This window comes from Lacerta agilis, chromosome 6, assembly GCF_009819535.1.
Source record: "Lacerta agilis isolate rLacAgi1 chromosome 6, rLacAgi1.pri, whole genome shotgun sequence".
NCBI classification, from domain to species: domain Eukaryota; kingdom Metazoa; phylum Chordata; class Lepidosauria; order Squamata; family Lacertidae; genus Lacerta; species Lacerta agilis.
This window is the reverse complement of record NC_046317.1, coordinates 61,731,820-61,751,528: the sequence shown is the minus strand read 5'-3', so window position 1 is coordinate 61,751,528 and position 19,709 is coordinate 61,731,820. Positions and strand designations below refer to the sequence as shown.

The following is a 19,709-nucleotide window of genomic DNA, read 5'->3' as shown; positions in this document are numbered from 1 at the left end:
CAACAGAACTTTATACTTGCCCACTCTGGCCATAATTGTAACAGGGCTTTGGAACCTGTGGTTCCTTCAGATGATGGTGTATTCCAAATCCTTACCAGCCCCAACCAGCAATGTCCAATGGCCAGGAATGATGCAACCTGTAGGCCAACAACCTATGGAGAACCACAGGTTTGCAATCCCTGCTGCATGAAACGGGAGGGCAATTCCCCTCAGTTTCATTTAGTGGCACTTTCATCTATAACATGGAGAATAGCTCACTTTAGGATGTTTTACTAAATTTGATATCTCCAAAATTGGATACCTCCTTGTTCATGCCACTACTGCTCTCTGCATTCTAATCTCAACAACAAGCTTGAATTGGTTATGGGTGATTAGTATAGGGATTCTGCTTTTGCTGATGATTAGGCAGGTGAAAATTGCTTTCTCCCAGGGGGTGGCCTGAGATGTTTTGGTTGTGGGATTTAAACACAGAGCAGCCAAACCCAACATTGCTAGAGAGGACATGAAGGTAACTCAGTCCTCCAGGCTTAACTTCCTGTTTACCTGGACTGAGTTGCAGGAACCAGAAGTAGGTGTGGTCTTACCTGGGAACCAGATCCCAAAGTAGACTGTCCATTTTGCCTCATCCTTTGAAGAAGCAGGATGCTCTCTCAGCCTGCAGCTGAGAGAAGCAGAAGTGAAGCCTGTTCCCTTATGGAATCAGCTTCACTGCATGTAAATACATTTATCTAAGTTTGTCTGCCTCTTTTTGCCTGTACTGTGACTCATGGATGTCTGTAAGTAAACTCCTTTTATATCTCATAATCAGTGTTGTATTGTATCTTTACTTTTAAGAGGGAAGAAGGGGAATATACCAGGAATATAGCTGGCTTAAGCAAGCCTATGCAAATGTTTTCTACTGTGTTTTAAAAGGGAATGTGACTCTGCTAAGTTTGGAGCTTGCTCACACAAGCTGGGATTGAGATATATAAATAATATATACTCATCCACACTCCTAAACATTCCCACATTGGTGTGTGAGGCCTGAGGCACCACCCCCTCTGCCCCACAATGAAGGGTGGGCATGAAGCCCTCTCCAAGCCTCTTCATCCTGCTGGGCTGCAAAGTAGGAGGAGCTTTGGAAAGTGGTTCACTACAGCTTCCTCCTCTACAGTTCTTTGCTTTCCTGGGCCAAAGATTGTCACTAATAAATCCAATATGCTGTTAAATAGACTGTAATAATCCTCAGGGTAATACCGGTAGTTGACAATAAATACACTCTTACATTATATAGATATGATGTTCCAATGAATCAGAATGAAAGAAGCCATGAGAAGAACCATGAACACCCAGTGTAGAATACCCCATGGGCTATAATTCCAGTTTCTGAAACAGAGGAGGAAAGGGGGGGGGGAATCCTAAACAATTGCTCTTACTGATTTTGCAAGAAAATAAATTACAAACTGGAGTCGTATCTCAGCTAAAGGAAATTTAACCATTATGAGCACTGTATCTTGTGATGGGGAAAGACAAGCTTTTATTCTCCTGGTGATGATACACACTACCACCCTGCCATTTGTATACATCTTAGCACCATAGGGAAATTGCAGTTATGCCTTAACTGTGGACCCCTCACCCCCACAATTGATTCCTGCAGAACAAAAGGTGTTAAATGCTGGTTTTTGCGTCCAGCAAGAAAGCAGATAGCAATCATAAAACACATGGAGCAACTGCTTAACAGGGTGCCTGCCTTAGGTCCAGGGGTCTGCAACCTTTAAGACCAAAAGAGCCACTTGGACCCGTTTCCGAAGGGGAAAAAAAAACTGGGAGCCGCAAAACCATTGCGACATTTAAAACAAATATAACACTGCATTTTATTTTTAAAAATCCAATTTAAATTTTAAAAAACCCGATTTAAATTAAAAAACCCGATTTAAATAAAAAATCCGATTTAAATAAAAAAATCCATTAAAAAAAAAAACCCATTCATTTTTATCCACCCTGGGGACCACTACCAGGTCACAGCCTGATCCAAGGTGGGTTGCAACAGCATACAAATATTTGATTTGTTGTTGTTTTTTTTTAAAAAAATGAGTCCTCAACTGCACACTTGTGTTAAATGTTTGTCCCATGTCTTATTGAAGACTGCTGGCTTTTACAATAATCTTAGTGTCTTTTACCCTTAATATTCCAGACCAGAGGTTATGTTCACCTCTTCCAACCTCCTCTCTTGCTAAATAAAGCACAGAATTGAACCAGAGAAGCCTGTGATGTTTGTGCTGACTTGCATACAGGTGGCTGTAGTAGTTCGTAGTGTTCAAACCTTTTTAGGGGAGTTCCCTGCCCCCTTAATGACAATGGCGATAGATTTTGCACATGAACACAGATCCAAGTTAGGACTCCTCTCTTCCACGCCAACAGGTGCTTTGTCAAGGCTCCCCTAACACACACTCAGGACAGAGGAAAAACTGCAAAACGTCCCGGCCTTGCTCCGGGGCAGAGAGAGACGCGCGTCCGTGAGAGCGCGGTCTGAGGCTGCGAGCGGAACCAGGAGCGAAGGAGGCAGCGGCAGGGAAACAGGTGCCGCTTCCTCAACCATTTTTAAAAAGAGGGCTTCCCCCCTCGCCCGCCACCCGCCGCCCCTGGCCCAGCCCGCAGCTGCCTACCTCGCCGTCGCCTCGATGCAGCAGCCAGCAGCCTTCCGAGAGGAACCGCGGCCAGCCCTCCCCCGCGGTCTCACGACCCAGCCGAGGAGTCCTGGCCTCCAGTGTCCGTGCAGGGGCGCGTCTGAAGGCCCCCTTCCTGCCCCCATCCCGTCCCGCCTCCCAGCTGCCTCTGGATGCCGCGGGGTCCCACATACCCGCCGACCCCGGAGCTCCCCTGTCCGCCCCAAGGCCGCCTCCCACGCTAGGAAGACTCCCGGAGCTGGGCAGGGTTGGTCCCGCCAGGCAGGCTTGGGGGGCGGCCTCTCCCATGGGTGCCTGCTTCGGAGGCGGAGGCGGGGTCTTCAAAGTTCCCCCTCCCGCTCGCCCAGCTCCATCTCTTCCTGAAGGAGCGTGCGCGCCTCAGGCGCACTCCCCGCCAGAGCCCTCGGCTGAGCTGCGCCACCTCTACTGCGTCCCCACCGCCTCTGAGCCCCGCTGCCCTGCTGTTCAAGGCCAGGTTATCCTGGGTACGCCCCTGAGCAGCGCCCTCAGCCTCCGGAGGGCGGGCCGCCGGCCAGCTGGAGGGCGGTCGCTGCCAGCTGGAGAAGTGGGCGGGCGTATCCGCCCCGGAGCCGCGGCAGCCGTGTAAAAGAGCCGCATGCGGCTCCGGAGCCGCAGGTTGCTGACCCCCGGTCCAGGGAAATACTAAGCACAACTTGCACAAATCATTTTATCAATGCAAACAGCAGGTGCATGAGTGGGGGAGATAAGGTTTGGAAGTGGGTGTTGGTGGTTGAACTTCCCAGTCCTTGAAAGTGATACCTTGAAGTCACATAAAAGTGATGCATTTAAGACACATAAATAGTTACACTAATTATGGTCAGATGTTATTCTACATGCAATTTTAACCCTCACTGATTAAGTCAAAGGGAACTTAACAAATTTTGTGTTCAAACCTAATCAGAGTATCTCCACCCCCAAACTGGCAAATACAACATTTTTCCATTGTCTCCTTTATTGGGAATGTGGCAGAGAATGAACTGGGGCTCATTGTTTCTCGTATGCACACCAAAGCAGAAATAAAAGGTTGATTTAGAAACAAAATGTGGATTCTGTTTATGCAAAGTTAGCCAACATATATAATCATATGATTAGATGGCACTTACCTTTCTGTGACTTTATCATGACAAGTGGCATTGGAAGACAGAGATGTGTTTAAATTAAAATCGGAAATATCTAGGAAAGCTGTAGTAACCTCAGCTGTAGATGTTGTAGGAGCTGAATAGCAATGAAATACAATTTGTTATATTTACAGTCCTGGGCAAATTGCTTGTGCTATGCGAAAGGTAGCACACTCTTTACACTGAAATATACTATAGAAATGATTCATGGTTATTAGCTGTGCAAGCAACGAATAATGAAAAATAATTCTTGGTTTAGGGTGCGATCCTAGAGTCTCTGGAACTGGCATCAGAGTGGCCATAAGGTAAAGTGGATCTTTCTAACTGTCAGGGAGAGGCAGGCAGAAGAGGATTTTTGTTCTGGCAAGTCTCCCCACTGCAGGCATGGAAACTCGGATTCCTTGCAATCAGTGGTCTGTCATCAGCAACAAAAGGGGACAAGCCAGAGTAGAGTCGACCAGGGAAGACATTGGATTGCGCATCATGGCCTGATCAGAGCTGGGATGTGGGTATAGTCCAGGGCCTATCTACTCAGCCAGCAACCAAACAATACCAAACACTGCAATCAGCCCCACCTCACCACCCCAAAAAAACCCTCACCTGTGGGGGGGGGGGTTTAAGACCATGGCATGTGGGAAATTAAACACTTCCTCTCCCCTCAGTGGTCATGTTTGCTCCTCCCCTTACTGCAATGGGGGTGGGAGGGAAGAAAAATTATAAAGAACATGCTATTTTAAAAAATCAATAGGATAACATGCCATAGAGAAGGAAATGGCTAGAGCAATCAATACAGGTCAGAATAGCAGCATGACAGCCATTCCACCAAGTTTAAAAAAAAAAAAACTTCGATTTTTTTGAATTGGGGCATATTGCAGATATTAATATTGCACACCTTGAAGCAGTAGGATGAATAAAAACTGACTCCTCTTTGAATAAGAATTGTCCAGACCAAAATATGGTTCCAAAGCTTTACTAACATAACTTTCTTCAAAGAGACACGAAAAGCAAATTATGTTACATCCAAATAGTGGCATAAAATCAAGTGCTCATCCAAGCACAGGTACATCTTCTTAGTAATATAAGATTAGTCTAAACAGATCTGAAATCAAAGTTCCACACACAGATTCCATTAGCTTGTATTCCAGCCTGAGGCTGTTTTCTCCAGGAGAGACTCATTTGCACATTTTTGTCTTTGGTTGCTTGAGAACAAAAGACAACTCCCACAAAATGGAGATTTGCAGCTGAATACCTTACTCGTGTGATCTAAGGTTAGGTGTGTGACACTTTGCTATTAGCAGCATGAATGAGAACAGAAGAAGACTGCTTGTATAAGATTGCACTGCATGTGCATAAACTACTGGGAAGTTCTATGCAATCCCTAATTGCTCCAGTTATATATGTAACTGGAATGCCAATTTTTTGGGGGAAACTGTGCATACTTTTCTTGGCCTTCCTAATGTAACATGACTGGTGCCTACTGAGTAATCCAGCCTTGTATTTAACAACCCTCCTGGTAGCCCTAAGTGCCCAGAAATTCTATGCAGATGAGCGCATGGAATTCTATGCTGGCAAGGGAGAAGGGTTAGCAGTGGAAGGATAGATTGTTCTGACCTTTTTCTGCCAGCCCTCTTGGTTTCAATTCCAAATGTAGAGGAAGGAACGTTTCTTCTTCCACAACCAAGCACAGAAATGGTAGAGACTTGCAGAGAGGGGACAGATCACTTTGCCATTTTGTCCCTCTTCCACCAGTCTGCTTGGTAGACGTCCTTTTTAAAAAAACAAAAACAAAACAAAACCAGTCTTTAATGCTTACCACAGAGGAAAGGTCATCCCTTCCTCTTTGGCCAGCATGAAAATACAGGGTAGTATTTTAAAAAATGGAGGCTGGAAACTTATGTGTAGTTACTGTATTTACGAGGCTGGCTTACTGCATCAAAGCTGGCAACAAGAACTTTATTTCTATTTGCATTATAACAATAAAGGTAGTGATATGATACCTTACCTTTATTTACCTTCAGTTTCACTGAAGTCATTATGTCAGCAAAAGGCCTATCAATTCCACACCAATATGTTCCTGAATCATCTTCTGTCAGTTGGTGCAATGTCACCCAAAAGACCCCTTTCCTGTTATCAAGGAGTGTCAATCTGCTTTTATAGTTCCACTTTACAAACTTCTTTGTTTCTCCTAAAATATCACAAGATGTTCGGGAACTTCCTCGGCACCAATATTTATTGTCAAATCTGTATTCCATATCATAGACGCAAGTTATTGTTGTGCTTGTCCCCTCTGTGGCTATCTGTATGAATGCTGTAAAACAATCTGTTGAGGGGAAAACATGGGGTGATACGTCAAAAATGTAACTGGGTAATTGCATCATACTAAATGTGAATCAGCTTCCATTCTCTGCTGCAGCTATATATTAGTCCTCTCATGTTAAAATGTTCCTTAACTGCTCCTTACGGAATAAACTGAAAATATATTTATGGTGTGTGTGTGTCCCATTTTGTCCTGCTCAAGGTTGCTCAATTTTTTCCACTAGGAAAGCCTAGGTGATCAGGTACCTGTGGTCCTTGCTGCTGGATTAAAATGACCATCATTCTTGACCAAAGGCCATGCTGGCTGGAATCAAAGTCCATCTACAACTGGAGGTCCATGGGTTCCCCACCCTTGGGGTAAGCAGTAGAGTGCAACAGCCAGATTTTAGAACTAGAACCATTTTGCAATGCTCTGTATTTTCATAACTGCATTCTATAAATTGAAAAAAGAGGAAAATATATTGACCTGTGAGAGATATATTTTCCCTTCTGCATTTTTATGTTGTGAAACTGCTCTAAGTATGGGCCTTGGCAGATATTGAATGGACTTTAAAATATAACAGTGTCCAATTCAATCAAAAGCCCGGTTTGAAGTATTACTCTGTTGGGGGCGGGCACCGGAAAACATGGTGTTTGTGCTTCAAAACACAGCAAAGCAATTGTAAAACTTTGGCACAGGTTTGGAGTAAATCGGGCAATGTTGGATTTGGGTGTGTTAACTATGAACCCCAGTTTGATGTTACAAATTTCTCAGTTTGGGGGCACCGCAGAATGTGGTGCTTGCACCGTAAAATGCTGCAAAATGGTTACAACACTTTGGCATAAGTTTGGAGCAGATGCCAAATTTCGCGGTTCATATGCTGAAAAATTATATCTTCAAAAACATCATCAAAAGATAGGATGGAACAGAAAGTTGATTAAAGCTAAATGCCGCCCCCCTCATAGAATCATAGAATCATAGAGTTGGAAGAGACCACAAGGGCCATCCAGTCCAACCCCCTGCCAAGCAGGAAACACCATCAAAGCATTCCTGACAGATGGCTGTCAAGCCTCTGCTTAAAGACCTCCAAAGAAGGAGACTCCACCACACTCCTTGGTAGCAAATTCTACTGCCGAACAGCTCTCACTGTCAGGAAGTTCTTCCTAATGTTTAGGTGGAATCTTCTTTCTTGTAGTTTGAATCCATTGCCCCGTGTCCGATTCTCTGGAGCAGCAGAAAACAACCTTTCACCCTCCTCTATATGACATCCTTTTATATATTTGAACATGGCTATCATATCACCCCTTAACCTTCTCTTCTCCAGGCTAAACATACCCAGCTCCCTAAGCCGTTCCTCATAAGGCATCGTTTCCAGGCCTTTGACCATTTTGGTTGCCCTCTTCTGGACACGTTCCAGCTTGTCAGTATCCTTCTTGAACTGTGGTGCCCAGAACTGGACACAGTATTCCAGGTGAGGTCTGACCAGAGCAGAATATAGTGGTACTATTACCTCCCTTGATCTAGACGCTATACTCCTATTGATGCAGCCCAGAATTGCATTGGCTTTTTTAGCTGCTGCATCACACTGTTGACTCATGTCAAGTTTGTGGTCTACCAAGAGTCCTAGATCCTTTTCACATGTACTGCTCTCAAGCCAGGTGTCACCCATCCTGTATTTGTGCCTTTCATTTTTTTTTTTTTTTTGCCCAAGTGTAGTACTTTGCATTTCTTCCTGTTAAAATTCATCTTGTTTGCTCTGGCCCAGTTCTCTAATCTGTTAAGGTCATTTTGAAGTGTGATCCTGTCCTCTGGGGTATTAGCCACCCCTCCTAATTTGGTGTCATCTGCAAACTTGATCAGGATGCCCTCAAGCCCATCATCCAAGTCATTGATGAAGATGTTGAATAAGACTGGGCCCAAGACAGAACCCTGTGGCACCCCACTAGTCACATCTCTCCAGGATGAAGAGGAGCCATTGATGAGCACCCTTTGGGTTCGGTCAGCCAGCCAGTTACAAATCCACTGAATGGTAGCATTGTCTAGCCCACATTTTACCAGCTTCTTTACAAGAATATCATGGGGCACCTTGTCAAAGGCCTTTGACAATCCACACCCACCCTACCACAAATGTGCCCTTGCTTGTGCCACTGCACCACGACTGTGGGAGCTGCACCCTCTCTGCCGTGTTACTGCCACCACACCACAGGCATGGCAGGGAAAGCACAGTGGTAGGAACACCATAGCAAGGGGCGGGCAGCTGCAGTGGCCCAGGCACAGTGGCAGAGGAAGCAGCAGCAGCAACCAACACATTCCTCTGGTCCGGATCTCCTTCTAGAGGTGACAGCCTCACCTTGCCTCATGGGCAAGCCAGCCCTGCCGTTTTTTTTCTGTTCCACCGGTTCAATATTCCTTTGCTCAGGATTGCAGTGCCCTTAATATCCTTTCATAATTTGGTTGACTGCATCGACAATCCACCTGGAAATAAGAGTAAATGAAAAACTTTCTGGATAAGATCTGTTCCAAAACATTTTTCTTACCCACATACAAGGAAATCCAAAGGATGAAGCAGCGATTCATCTTGCGCACTGTCTATGAACAAACCCATACAAGAAGAATCCAGGCGTTGATGATAACTTTTTCTTGCTTTAGGAAGTAGGCACTCTCTTGTGCTGCTCTTCTAATGTCCCTCTGACTCTGATCAGATGAAGTTATACCTGACAATTCACAGAAGTATCAACCACAGAGCCACAGCATCTTCAGAAGGGAAGCGGGGCTATCAAGTCTTCCTCTCTGCCAGACGAATTCTCCCTGCCAGACATTTAATGTCCCCTTAAGTTTGCACCAGCCACCAGGGCAAAGCCACTTCTATGTATTTTTTGCAAAACTTAAAATCAAACACACATACAAACACGTGCTTTTTCTTCTTCTTCTTTCAAAATTGCACTGAGAAATGCAGATTGCAAACAAGGAAGGGGGGAGGGAAGGTAAACTCTGGGAGTAATTCTGGGTGCTGGCTGTTACCCATGAATCCCTAAATTTATCTGATTATTTGGAAGACCTTCTTCTTCAGCTGCCCATTGTGTTCATCGCTAGAAGCTCTTGCTCCACTGCTCACTGACTGGGATGCATTCTATCAGTTTTCCTTGGTAGTTGGTGGAGCCAAGGTGATGGAACTCCCTCACTGAAGAAGATTACGTTGTTACTTCTGTGTTCGATTGTTTTTCAGTTCTCTGTTTTAAACTACTTCTTTGCTGTGATTTTACAGTATATTGCCATTTTAAATTTGGAATCGGGAACCTGCAGTTTGTTACTTCAGATGTTGTTAGACTATTGATGGCATCTGTCTGCTGTGCTGTGCCTTTGGGGGTAAAGAAGAGAAGAGTTTTGGATTTGATATCTTGCTTTATCACTACCCTAAGCAGTCTCAAAGTGGCTAACAGTCTCCTTTCCCTTCCTCCCCCACAACAAACTTTGCCTTATTTAGATTCTATCTGATTTTCTCCACAGCACATGGGAAATCACAATTATTAGTCATCCACATATGGAAGCCAATAAACAGCTGGGGGCCATGTTCCCCTTTGGCGGAAAAGCTCTGCATTTCTTGCATAGTATTTTTGTGAGTTAAGTAGGAAGGATAACCAGCATTCTGTTTTTAGTTAGTTTTCCAAAAGCAGTGATTGAATAAAACTATTCTGGAAAGTGTATGGGTGTTCACAAGCACAGTCACTCGGACAGCATGCATTCCAGGAACTGGCTAGTCTCTTATTCATTGACCCCTGTATGACTTCAACATTCTAACATAAATGTCTGATTCTGATGTGGCTTCACAAAGTTCATCCCAGGCCGTGTGAAAGGGCAGTGATGACTGAATGTTTTGGAGTTTTCCGGCAAAGTTTAGGGCTAAGGCGTGACTAATGCATTTTAGAAGCTAAGCCCACCTCTCCAGGGGGAGATAGATGAATGAGAAGGCTGCTTATCTACACACAGACATTTCAAAGTGGTGATTGAAGAAAGCCTTGGTAATGAACACTGATCCCATTGGTGGCCTCTATCAGGGATCAGATGCAGCTTTTCTGGTGCTGATTTTTATAGGGAGATTTTTCCAGTTCATCAAGTGGAAATTGCTTCAGACCAAGGATGAGCTGGTTCTCAAGAATCTAATCTGAGCGACAAGTCCAGCAGAATCAATGCAAGCAAAGCAGAATGCCCTTTCTCTTCTAAAAATGATGCATTATTTCATTCTTGTAAAGGGAGGCACTAGGGCCCAGCATGGAATAGTTCTTTAATTTCCCCACAGTGGGTGCTACACACATACTAATTTCCTTTAGGTCTTGTGATGAAGTAAGTAAACCACAGACTTCAACAGGAACTTCCCCCGCTAGTTGTTGTTTCCACTGAAGCATGCCCTTGTCATGTCCATCTTTATCTCTAACAGTTCAACTTCACCTGGTTTTACAGAATGGATCAAAAAGAAATTATCACGCAAAATCTGGAAAGAGCCCAAAGCAGAAAGCTCAACAAAGAGGAGTTCACTAAAGAATTTTTGGTAAGTAAACAGCAGCGATATTTCTCAGTCTGAATTCATTCTAAGGGGAAACCTTCAGCTACTGTGGAAAATGTGCGGCTTAACAATTGTTGAGTCTTCTAGCTTGTAAACAATTAGCTGCACCGTTGAAGCAGCATTGAAGGAGCGAAGGTGCAAAAGTATTTAACTGTTTGGCTCTTACGTGCTTTACCGTTTCAAAACTACTGTAGGTCCTTCCTGTTTCTTTTTGTGTGATTGTATTACTATTGCTTTTGGCTTGATTGCAAAATCATTTGCTGCTAATTTCCTACTAACATGGGGAGATAAAAACAGTGTTTGGATTACAGGTGGCCAATGGGGGCTAGTGGGGATCCTGACCCTTTCCCCTTTGTGATGGTCACATAGCCAGTGTTGACATCATGTTTTAGGGGCCCTTGGGCAAAATGCTTCCACCTCCATGCTATAGACAACATTCCCTTTGAGCCCTGTCTGCACCACTGCCCTGGAGGAGAGAGCAGGAGCAAAGTCTGCCAATCCGCCTCCTCTATCCAATACTAAGACATTCAGTGCTATGACAAACTGCTTTCTTAATGGTCATTATATTATGCATTAGCTTTTAATATAATTGTCAGAGTCTGTATTCTTTTTCCACTTTATATCCCTCTGAGCTCAGTATCTCCCCGTTTCCCCAAATCATGCGCATATATGCTTGTCAATTTAGGATCATGTATCTGCTGAAGGGGACTGCAGTCCATGAAATATTATGCCATAATATGACAGCCTTTAAGGTGTCACAACTCTTTGATGGTTTGCTACAACAAGTTAATGCAGCTACCTCTCTGGAAATTACTCCTCCTTGCTTGTGTTCTTGAAGAGGGCAGGTGAACTGCAGGAACAGTAAGGAGGTAGAACAGAGCAGGCTACTCTGGGGATGCACAGTGGAGCTCCTTCTGGGGTGTGGGCAAGGTACAGTACCCAGTGTTGCCAACATCGAAAGTCAGTCCTATCTTTAGAATCTATGTTTAGAAGGGTACCCAGAGTGGCGGAAGCATGATTTGGCTAAAACTGTAGGGGGGAGAGTGTCAGGGAGTGAGACTTCTGGATTTCGTTAAACTATGAAATTCACTGCCACAAGATAGAGTAATGGCAGTGGGGCTTTCTATAGATATTTGGGAAGATAGGCAGACAGGCCTTTAGTCTGACCCAGCAAGGCTTATTAGAGGACCTCCCATGAGAAGACTACAAATGGTTTTTAAAACTGATTTTTTTTTGTAAACTGCTTAGAGGTTTTGTTACAAACAAGCAATATATGTGTTTTGTTAAATGAATGAATGAATGAATGAATGAATGAATGAATGGTGGCAGGCATTATTTATTTGAAAGACAGCTTGTCCTCCACTGCTGTGCCCCGAAATGGATGTATAGCCACCTGGAAGTGTTTGGTGGGTTGCAGGATACATTGCATACCCCCCAAGGGTCCGGATCACAGAAGCCAATCCCAGCTTCTGTTTGGATCCTGGTACGTCCCAATTTTTGGTCCGGAGCTCTGGCGCGAGTCCTCACGCCAGAGTGCCAGACCGAAAGACGCTCACTCTGGTACGACTAAGTATTTTATGAATACAAAAGCCTACATGGGGTATCAGGGAAGAAAAGTGTTTAAGGATAGTGATTTTATTCAAGTTACTTTAATTTGTGTGTTTGGGTTTTTTGGGGGAGGAGGTTGTATTTCTTCCTTTTAATTCAGATGAAAAATCTGTATTGCCTAGAATGTCAGCCCAGTTTAAAGCAGTTTTATTCTGTATACCCACACACTAAACCTTCTGGATCACACCAATGGCCCATCTAGTCCACCAACCTGTTCTCACAGCAGCAGACCAGATCCCTGTGGGATGTCCGCAAGCAGGACTCTGCCGACCTGCAATTCCCAGCAACAGCAGAGGTAGAACATAGCCATTGAGGCTGGTAGCCATTGATAGCTTTGTCCACTCTGAGTTTCCCTAATCTTTTTTTAAAGCCACCAAAGTTGGGGGCTGTCACTGTCTCCTGGAGAAGTGTGTTTACCTATGTCCTGCACAGATAAGAACTTTATTTTTCCTGTCTTGATTCTTCCAAATATTCAGCTTCATTCGATGTCCACAAGTTCTAATGTTATGAGAGAGGGAGAAAACCTTTTTTATATTCATTGCATAGAGAAAGTGGACATATTATTTTTTGTGTGTGTGTCCTGCTGCTTTTCCATGGGAAAACCCACATTTTAATGCTGAATTGGAGCAAATGGCAGTGAGGGTTTTCTGTGGGAAGTGCCTGTGCCTGGAAAAAGCAGTGCAAAGGGAAGTCTGGATGAGCCCTCTGTTTACTTGTGGTCCTTTTGGAGTTCTTCACAATCTCTTTTTGTTTTAATGACCCTGAACCATTTCATATCATCAGCAAACTTGGCCACCACACGGCTCACCCCTAACTCTTGACCTCTCTTTGTATTCCATTACTGCAAAGTTTACTTACGAACCTTTGGTGAGTTACTTTGTTAAAAGCTTTTTTGAAAGTCTAAGTACAGTACACTGTATCAGTTTGACCACTTCTATCTATATGCTTGTTGACTCTCTCAAATAACTTTAATAGGTTCACGAGACAGGACTTGCCCTTGAAATCCTGGAGCGTGCATATCAATAACATTCACAAGTGACTCATTCCAGACTGAAAAGCATTCTTAGCATTGCTTGTGAAAATGCCCAAAGAGCTTCTTGTGTGATACAACTTTCCCCCCTCCCTCCACCAAGGCATGAAGTCCTGTGGGGCTGAGGGTGTACAGGCAACCGGAATGAAAGGGGAGCAAGGCTAGTCAAATAAATTTTGATGCTTGGTGTGAAGGACAAGATGGTGCCCTCTTTCCATATGCAGAAGCTGACTGGACTACAGCTGACTCTTACACCGGCAACAGGACAGCATCCACCACCCAACCTAAGACCTGCTCCAGTTTTATAGTGGGAGGAAATTTAAATGTAATTGAGAAGGCAGGTGGACATTTTCCAGGCTCTTCCCTCATTTCCTTTTCTACTAAGAAAGAGTGAGTCCATTCACACCGCCACGAGAAAACCTGAATTATTCCACACAGCACAACACTCAATACCCCTTAGTTAGTGAATGAATGTTGGCAGTGATTAATCGGCAAAGATAGCACCTCTTCCTCCTGGGAACTCTGTCTGTTAGGGTGACTACTTAAGATTCATCAATAGAGTGACATGAGTTTGAAAAAAAAGATTTGTGCGTGCTATATAGAGACACAAATTTAGAAATTATTATTATAAATTAAAAAGAAATACGGTGCTTTTCACCTTAGTGGGGAAGACTGTGATCAGATGACCTGTGTGCCTGCCTGTTTTTTTAAATATCATTTTAATTAAAAATTTCACTTTAACAAACCAATCAAATCACATTAAATATTCCAAATTATACATAAACATATCAAATAGTTCAAATATTCTGCCAAATTATAATTTTTTTGTACTTCCCATGCTTCATACTTGGAGAGATCTAATCAACATCAAATTTCTGTTGCTTTCCTAGTCCTTTCTGATGGTTCCCTTAATTCTTCCTGATATTATCCTTCATTGTTTTGCGGCCTCTGAGTTGTTCCCACAAGCGAGATAAAACAAACCAAAATATGTTACTGTGCGGATTTAATATCTACGATTCTCCCATAAATTGCAGTGCCTCCTCACACGATGAAACTTCTGTCAAATCCAAAAATCCTTGCAGCTGGCAGCTGCCATCTCACACAGATCTGATAAAATCCAAAATAAGCAACAGTTCAATAACTTTTCCAGACTGGCTGCTTCATGAAATAATGAAATATTAAAGGCTCACCTCCACCTATGGCTTTGTAGTTTCGCAGCCCGATCTCAGTCTTCAACATGGCATATTTCCTAATTAAGCTGCGTCATTCTCCATAAATCAAGAAATGTCCAGGAAACCGTCCAAAATCCATTAATAAGACATTCAATGGCTAATGAGGGTCTGCCTCTGCCTGATATCCACATACTGGAGAACCTTTCATCCTCTTCCAAGCAACAACAACAACAACAACAACAACAACAACAACAACAACAACAATAATTTATTATTTATACCCCGCCCATCTGGCAAATCAAATGACCAACACCTTATTACATAATATTTTCATTTCCACACAGTTTAAAATTTTAAAACCATCTTATGTCCACGAATATCAAACTTTCAAGTCTCGCTTGTTATAAATGATGAAAAAAGTCCTTCTTGGGGGTGGGATTTAGCCCAGTAATATAATGTAATAAAAAAAGACAGTAACACGGAGGGCTCACCCCTCCCCCTTTCCGTCCTGTTCCCACATACCAATTAGATGTTAATCCTTCTTTCTCTCAATATTCTTTAGCACCTCAGAGGCTGGGTCGTTTAGCAAAATATTTCATCCCTCCTCGTTTGAGATCGAAGCCGGGTTAACGAGCAACCGCAGATAAGGCAGTGTCTTCCCATTATCCCTGGAAAGATTTGGGAGGCTGATTACTCCCATCTCAGCCTCAAATTACCCTATGAGAATTGGAGTGATGGAATTTTTCGGCCATCATCCTTGGCGCCCCAAGCAGAAGTCACCTGTGTGTCTGCTTGGTTGGTGCTCCAGATACTAAATGTTGATGGGCAAATTAAAGACCCCTCCTCTTGCTTTGTGTGGTTCTTTTTCTTTAAACTAGACTTGGTCGCCTTTCAAATAGAGGACTGTCCTCTATAAAGTAGGACACATACCCCCTAATGTCATATGTGTGAAGGTTACTCAGTGGCAAGGTAATGCTGAGAGACACACACACCCTTGCTTCAGATTTACCCTTTTTGAGGCCTGGCATTAAAAGCAACTTCCGTTGCTTAGGCCTTGCAGTAACAGAATCAGAGAGTTGAAAGGGAATTCAGAGTTCATCTAAACCAGTTCCCCTGCCAGTGCAGGAAATCCATCATTACATCATCCTGATAGATGGCTATCCAGCCTCTGCTTTAAAGCATCTAATGAAGGAGAAGCCACCATTCTTCTGAGGCAGTCTGTCTCACTGTCAAACAGCTCATTGCCATCAAGAAGTCCTTCCAAATGTTTAGCAGAAATACTTTTTTTTATTGAAATTTGAAACCATGGGGTTGAAGCCCTATCTTCTAGAGCAAAAGAAAATAAATTTGCTCCTTCATCTGTGTGATAGACCTTTGATACATAATCAGCCTGTGATATTTCCCTTTCTTCCCTTGTTGAGTGTGATTGACAGATTGACAGGGACAGAGGTAGAGGTTAGCAGAGCATCAGAATGGCCTCACCACCCTCCCTATCCTAGAACCTGTTCAATTTTGAGCCCCGCGAGGTGCCAAAATGAGCAGCTATTAGAATTCATTCTGTTTATTGAGAGAGGGAAGAGCCCAAGGGTAAGATCAGCTCAGACAGTTCCTCCGCCATTTCATTTCTATGGAAAACGTGACATGGATCATCCAGACTTCAGAGCTATTATCTGGCCAGTTAGGATTTCATTCCCTTGGTCATTTTTAAAATAGTTTTGTCTCAGTCCATTTTGACTGTATGATGCAGGAATGATGGGTTTTGGACACCATTAAGATTGGGGGAGAAATGCATTTTACACACACACACACACACACACACACACACACTTTTCACTATCAATTTCCAGGGCAATGTACATAGGAACACAGGAAGCTGCCATATACTGAGTCAGACCTATGAATCTTGCAATGAGGGTCCCATGGAATAAATCTAGGCTATTCTCTTAGGAATGTTTGGGTCGAAAGGCTTCTGTCTCAATCGAGGAGTTGGGCCGGATGACCTTTCCATCTCTTCCAGCTTTGTGATTCAATGATTCTCATAGTGGGGGTTGCTGAGCTGTTTTGCAATGAGTTTCTGACTCATCTGTTCCCCCACCCACAGCTCTTCATTCTGCATTTTGGTAGCATTATCTTGAATTACTTTCCTATTACTTTCCTATTACTTTCCTGTGGTTATGAATGAGGGTTGCCACCTTCGTTCTGGCAAAATACAGGACAGGGTGGAGTGGGGAGAGCAGTTTGGAGGGGGGGGGCTCTTTCTTGTTTCATCCGGTGCTGAAGTGACTTCAGAGCAATCCATTACAATCTATTGCAGCCTAACAGCATGCCCCTCTGGAATTTGTCTATCACACACACACACAAATTTGTAAGTCTGTGCTTGGCTACCCAAAGCTTAAATACATGACCTTTCACACCATTTCAAATACATGCATTTGGAGAGGATCCCTCAAAATACATGCATTTGGGGAGAGACAGACAGACAGACAGAGGGAGGAGGAGGAGGAGGAGGAGGAGGTGTTGGTGGTGGAGGAGGAGGAGATCTGAAATATAGGACAGAACTGCATCAATACAAGACATAGAATTTTACATTGAAATATGGGACAATCCTGTAATACAGCCTTTCTCAACCTTGAGTCCCCAGATGTTTTTGGCCTACAACTCCCATCATCCCTGGGTAGCAGGACCAGTGGTCAGGTATGATGGGAGTTGTAGGCCAAAAACATCTGGGGACCCAAGGTTGAGAAAGGCTGCTGTAATAGGTGGCAATGGATGGTGGGCACAGGGGCTAAGATGTGTTGGGAGGGTGCATTATATTGATTTTGTGCATTGTGCTCTTTTCCACTGTTAACTTGTCAATTGAAAGCTGTGAAGTGTGTTGAAGAAGCTGTGCACATGTAGATTCTATCCGCATGACTGGCGATTCTCTTCCCCTCCTGCTCAATTGATTTGCTTATTATTATTATTATTATTATTATTATTATTATTATTATTATTATTAAAATTGATGTGCCCCCTTTTTATATGAATTTCTAAAAGCAGTTCAAAAACTAATAAAACATATTGTAAACTGATGCCACTTAAAGAAATCATCATCATCATTATTTGCATGTGCAGGGGGCTATTTTCAGGAAGTTTGCAAGGAGGAAGCAGTATGGTTCCCTATTGCTAGGGCGTTTCACAATGTTGCTGCTGCTGCTGTAAGGTCCCTGCTATAAGGGGAGACCACCCTGGCCTCACTGTAGGATGGAAATCTGAGCAGAAGATCTCAAGTGCTGAGACGAGGGAACACAGGAAGCTGCCTTCTTAGTAGTTCATTAGACCAAACAGACTAGACTATGTTTTGCATAGAAGAAGAGTAGAAGAGTTTGGATTTGATATCTCGGTTTATCACTACCCGAAAGAGTCTCAAAGCAGCTAACATTCTCCTTTCCCTTCCTCCCCCACAACAAACATTCTGTTAGGTGAGTGGGGCTGAGAGACTTCAAAGAAGTGTGACTAGCCCAAGGTCACCCAGCAGCTGCATGTGGAGGAGCGGAGACACGAACCCGGTTCACCAGATTATGAGTCTACCGCTCTTAACCACTACACCACACTGGCATAGGGGAGACTGTCAGAGCTGAGCTATAGGGACTCATCAAGAGAAAGCCAAGAGCATAGTAGCCAACTCCTGGGGCTGAGGTCCCTGCACCCCCACTATAAAATATCTGAGGGGGCTGGGCCCTGCAAAGTTGATGGGAACTGCCATTCAAATGGTGTGCATGCACTGTGTCTTGTAATCAATTATGTGGGGCAGGGCTTACCTGTGCTCCCCCATATTTTATTCAAGTTGGAACCCCTGGGCAGAAGTAAGAGGTCTGGTGTGTGTGTGTGTGTGTGTGTGTGTGTGTGTGTGTGTGTGTAGCCAGGGAACATGGAGATAGTCATGGCTATGGAACAAGCAAGGAGAGTCATAAGATGCAAGATTATTCACCAGTTTGATCCTGGTTGTTGTTGTTGTTCAGTTGTTCAGTTGTGTCCGACTCTTCGTGACCCCATGGACCAGAGCACACCAGGCACGCCTATCCTTCACTGCCTCCCGCAGTTTGGCCAAACTCATGTTAGTAGGTTCAAGAACACTGTCCAACCATCTCATTCTCTGTCGTCCCCTTCTCCTTGTGCCCTCCATCTTTCCCAACATCAGGGTCTTTTCTAGGGAGTCTTCTCTTCTCATGGTCCTGGTATTTGCACTTAAATAATTTATTTTTATGTCGCAATGATACCATAGAGTGGCTAGGATTTTAACTCTTTTGAACAATATAAATGCAAACACATACATATAAATTTGGATAAATTACTTTTGTAGTATATTGGTGGCTGTGCAGCCCTTGTATAGTGTGGCTGTATGAGACAATGGGAAGGAGAATTACAGAGAGCAGTCCTCTTGCCGGTGTTCAGAAGTGAGATGGTTTTATGATCTCATGAAAAACAGTGGGATAACATAACTCTTCAAGCACTGCCTATCATGCAGGGGAAATATATTTGTGTCGCAGGGGCTGCAATTTGAAGAGAAATGGTTGTTAAAGAAAATTCCTCTAAAGTCTTCTGGCAGGGATATAACACCGCTGCAGCGTTAAAGAAAATGTACACTGCTTCCTCGTGTAAATGTTGGAGATGTAATTGTAAAGATTATGGTTTTCTTCATACTTACTTACAATAGGTTTCTGGAAAGGCATTTTAAAAGTCATATTATAGATAATTGAAGGTATGCTAGTTCCACAGGTAGAACTGCTAAACAATTTGTGAAGTGGTGTAAAAGAAGAAGCACAGGATATCGGTTAGCAATCTTATAGCAGGTGCTAGAATGTTTACTGGAAAAAAGAAAGAAAGAAAGAAAGAAAGAACATGGAAGCATGGCAATCCGTAGAAAAATGGAATAGCGATATATGGAAATTATTAACAGATTTTATTACTAATATAAGGTTGGGCAATGACAGAGCTATGATTAATTTCATGAATAACTAGGAAAGAGAAATAAATAAATATTGAGAAAACAATTCCCTCATGGATGTTAACAATGCTGTAAAGATGCATTATTATTATTATTATTATTATTATTATTATTATTATTATTATTATTATTATGTTGGTTAGTTGCTTTATACAAAAAGTCTCAAAGTGACAACAAGATTTAAAAATATACAAACAGTTAAAATAATTAAAAACCAGAAAATTTAAAAATAATGTACCACGCAGAATTC

At 43.2% G+C, this 19,709-nt stretch overlaps 2 protein-coding genes across 2 annotated transcripts in view; one reads left to right on the top strand and one right to left on the bottom strand.

Moving 5' to 3' along the window:
* Positions 1-1,265: 1,265 nt before the first annotated feature.
* On the bottom strand, positions 1,266-8,678 carry LOC117049235 (CMRF35-like molecule 8). The gene is made up of 5 exons (XM_033153975.1): positions 8,639-8,678; positions 5,808-6,125; positions 5,506-5,571; positions 3,791-3,902; positions 1,266-1,365 (listed from the first exon to the last, which is right to left on the bottom strand). The coding sequence occupies exons 1-5, from the start codon at positions 8,676-8,678 to the stop codon at positions 1,266-1,268; spliced, it is 636 nt and encodes a 211-aa protein (XP_033009866.1).
* Positions 8,679-10,534: 1,856 nt separating this feature from the next.
* Positions 10,535-19,709, top strand: part of PTPN22 (protein tyrosine phosphatase non-receptor type 22) — a 48,292-nt gene continuing 39,117 nt past the window's right edge. The window contains exon 1 of the mRNA XM_033152986.1: positions 10,535-10,647. Within this exon, the coding sequence (XP_033008877.1) occupies positions 10,561-10,647 (87 nt within the window). The 5' untranslated portion in view covers positions 10,535-10,560. The remainder of the gene's footprint in view (positions 10,648-19,709) is intronic.

Excerpts from the sequence above, each read along its gene's own strand:
- LOC117049235 (XM_033153975.1), bottom strand. The coding sequence starts at position 8,678 with ATGAATCGCTGCTTCATCCTTTGGATTTCCTTGTATGTGG. Across the intron at positions 3,903-5,505 it reads GATCTGTCCCCTCTCTGCAA|CTCCTACAACATCTACAGCT; the intron begins GTCTCTACCATT and ends ATTGCTATTCAG. Across the intron at positions 1,366-3,790 it reads CATGATAAAGTCACAGAAAG|AAACTGGAATTATAGCCCAT; the intron begins GTAAGTGCCATC and ends CCTCTGTTTCAG.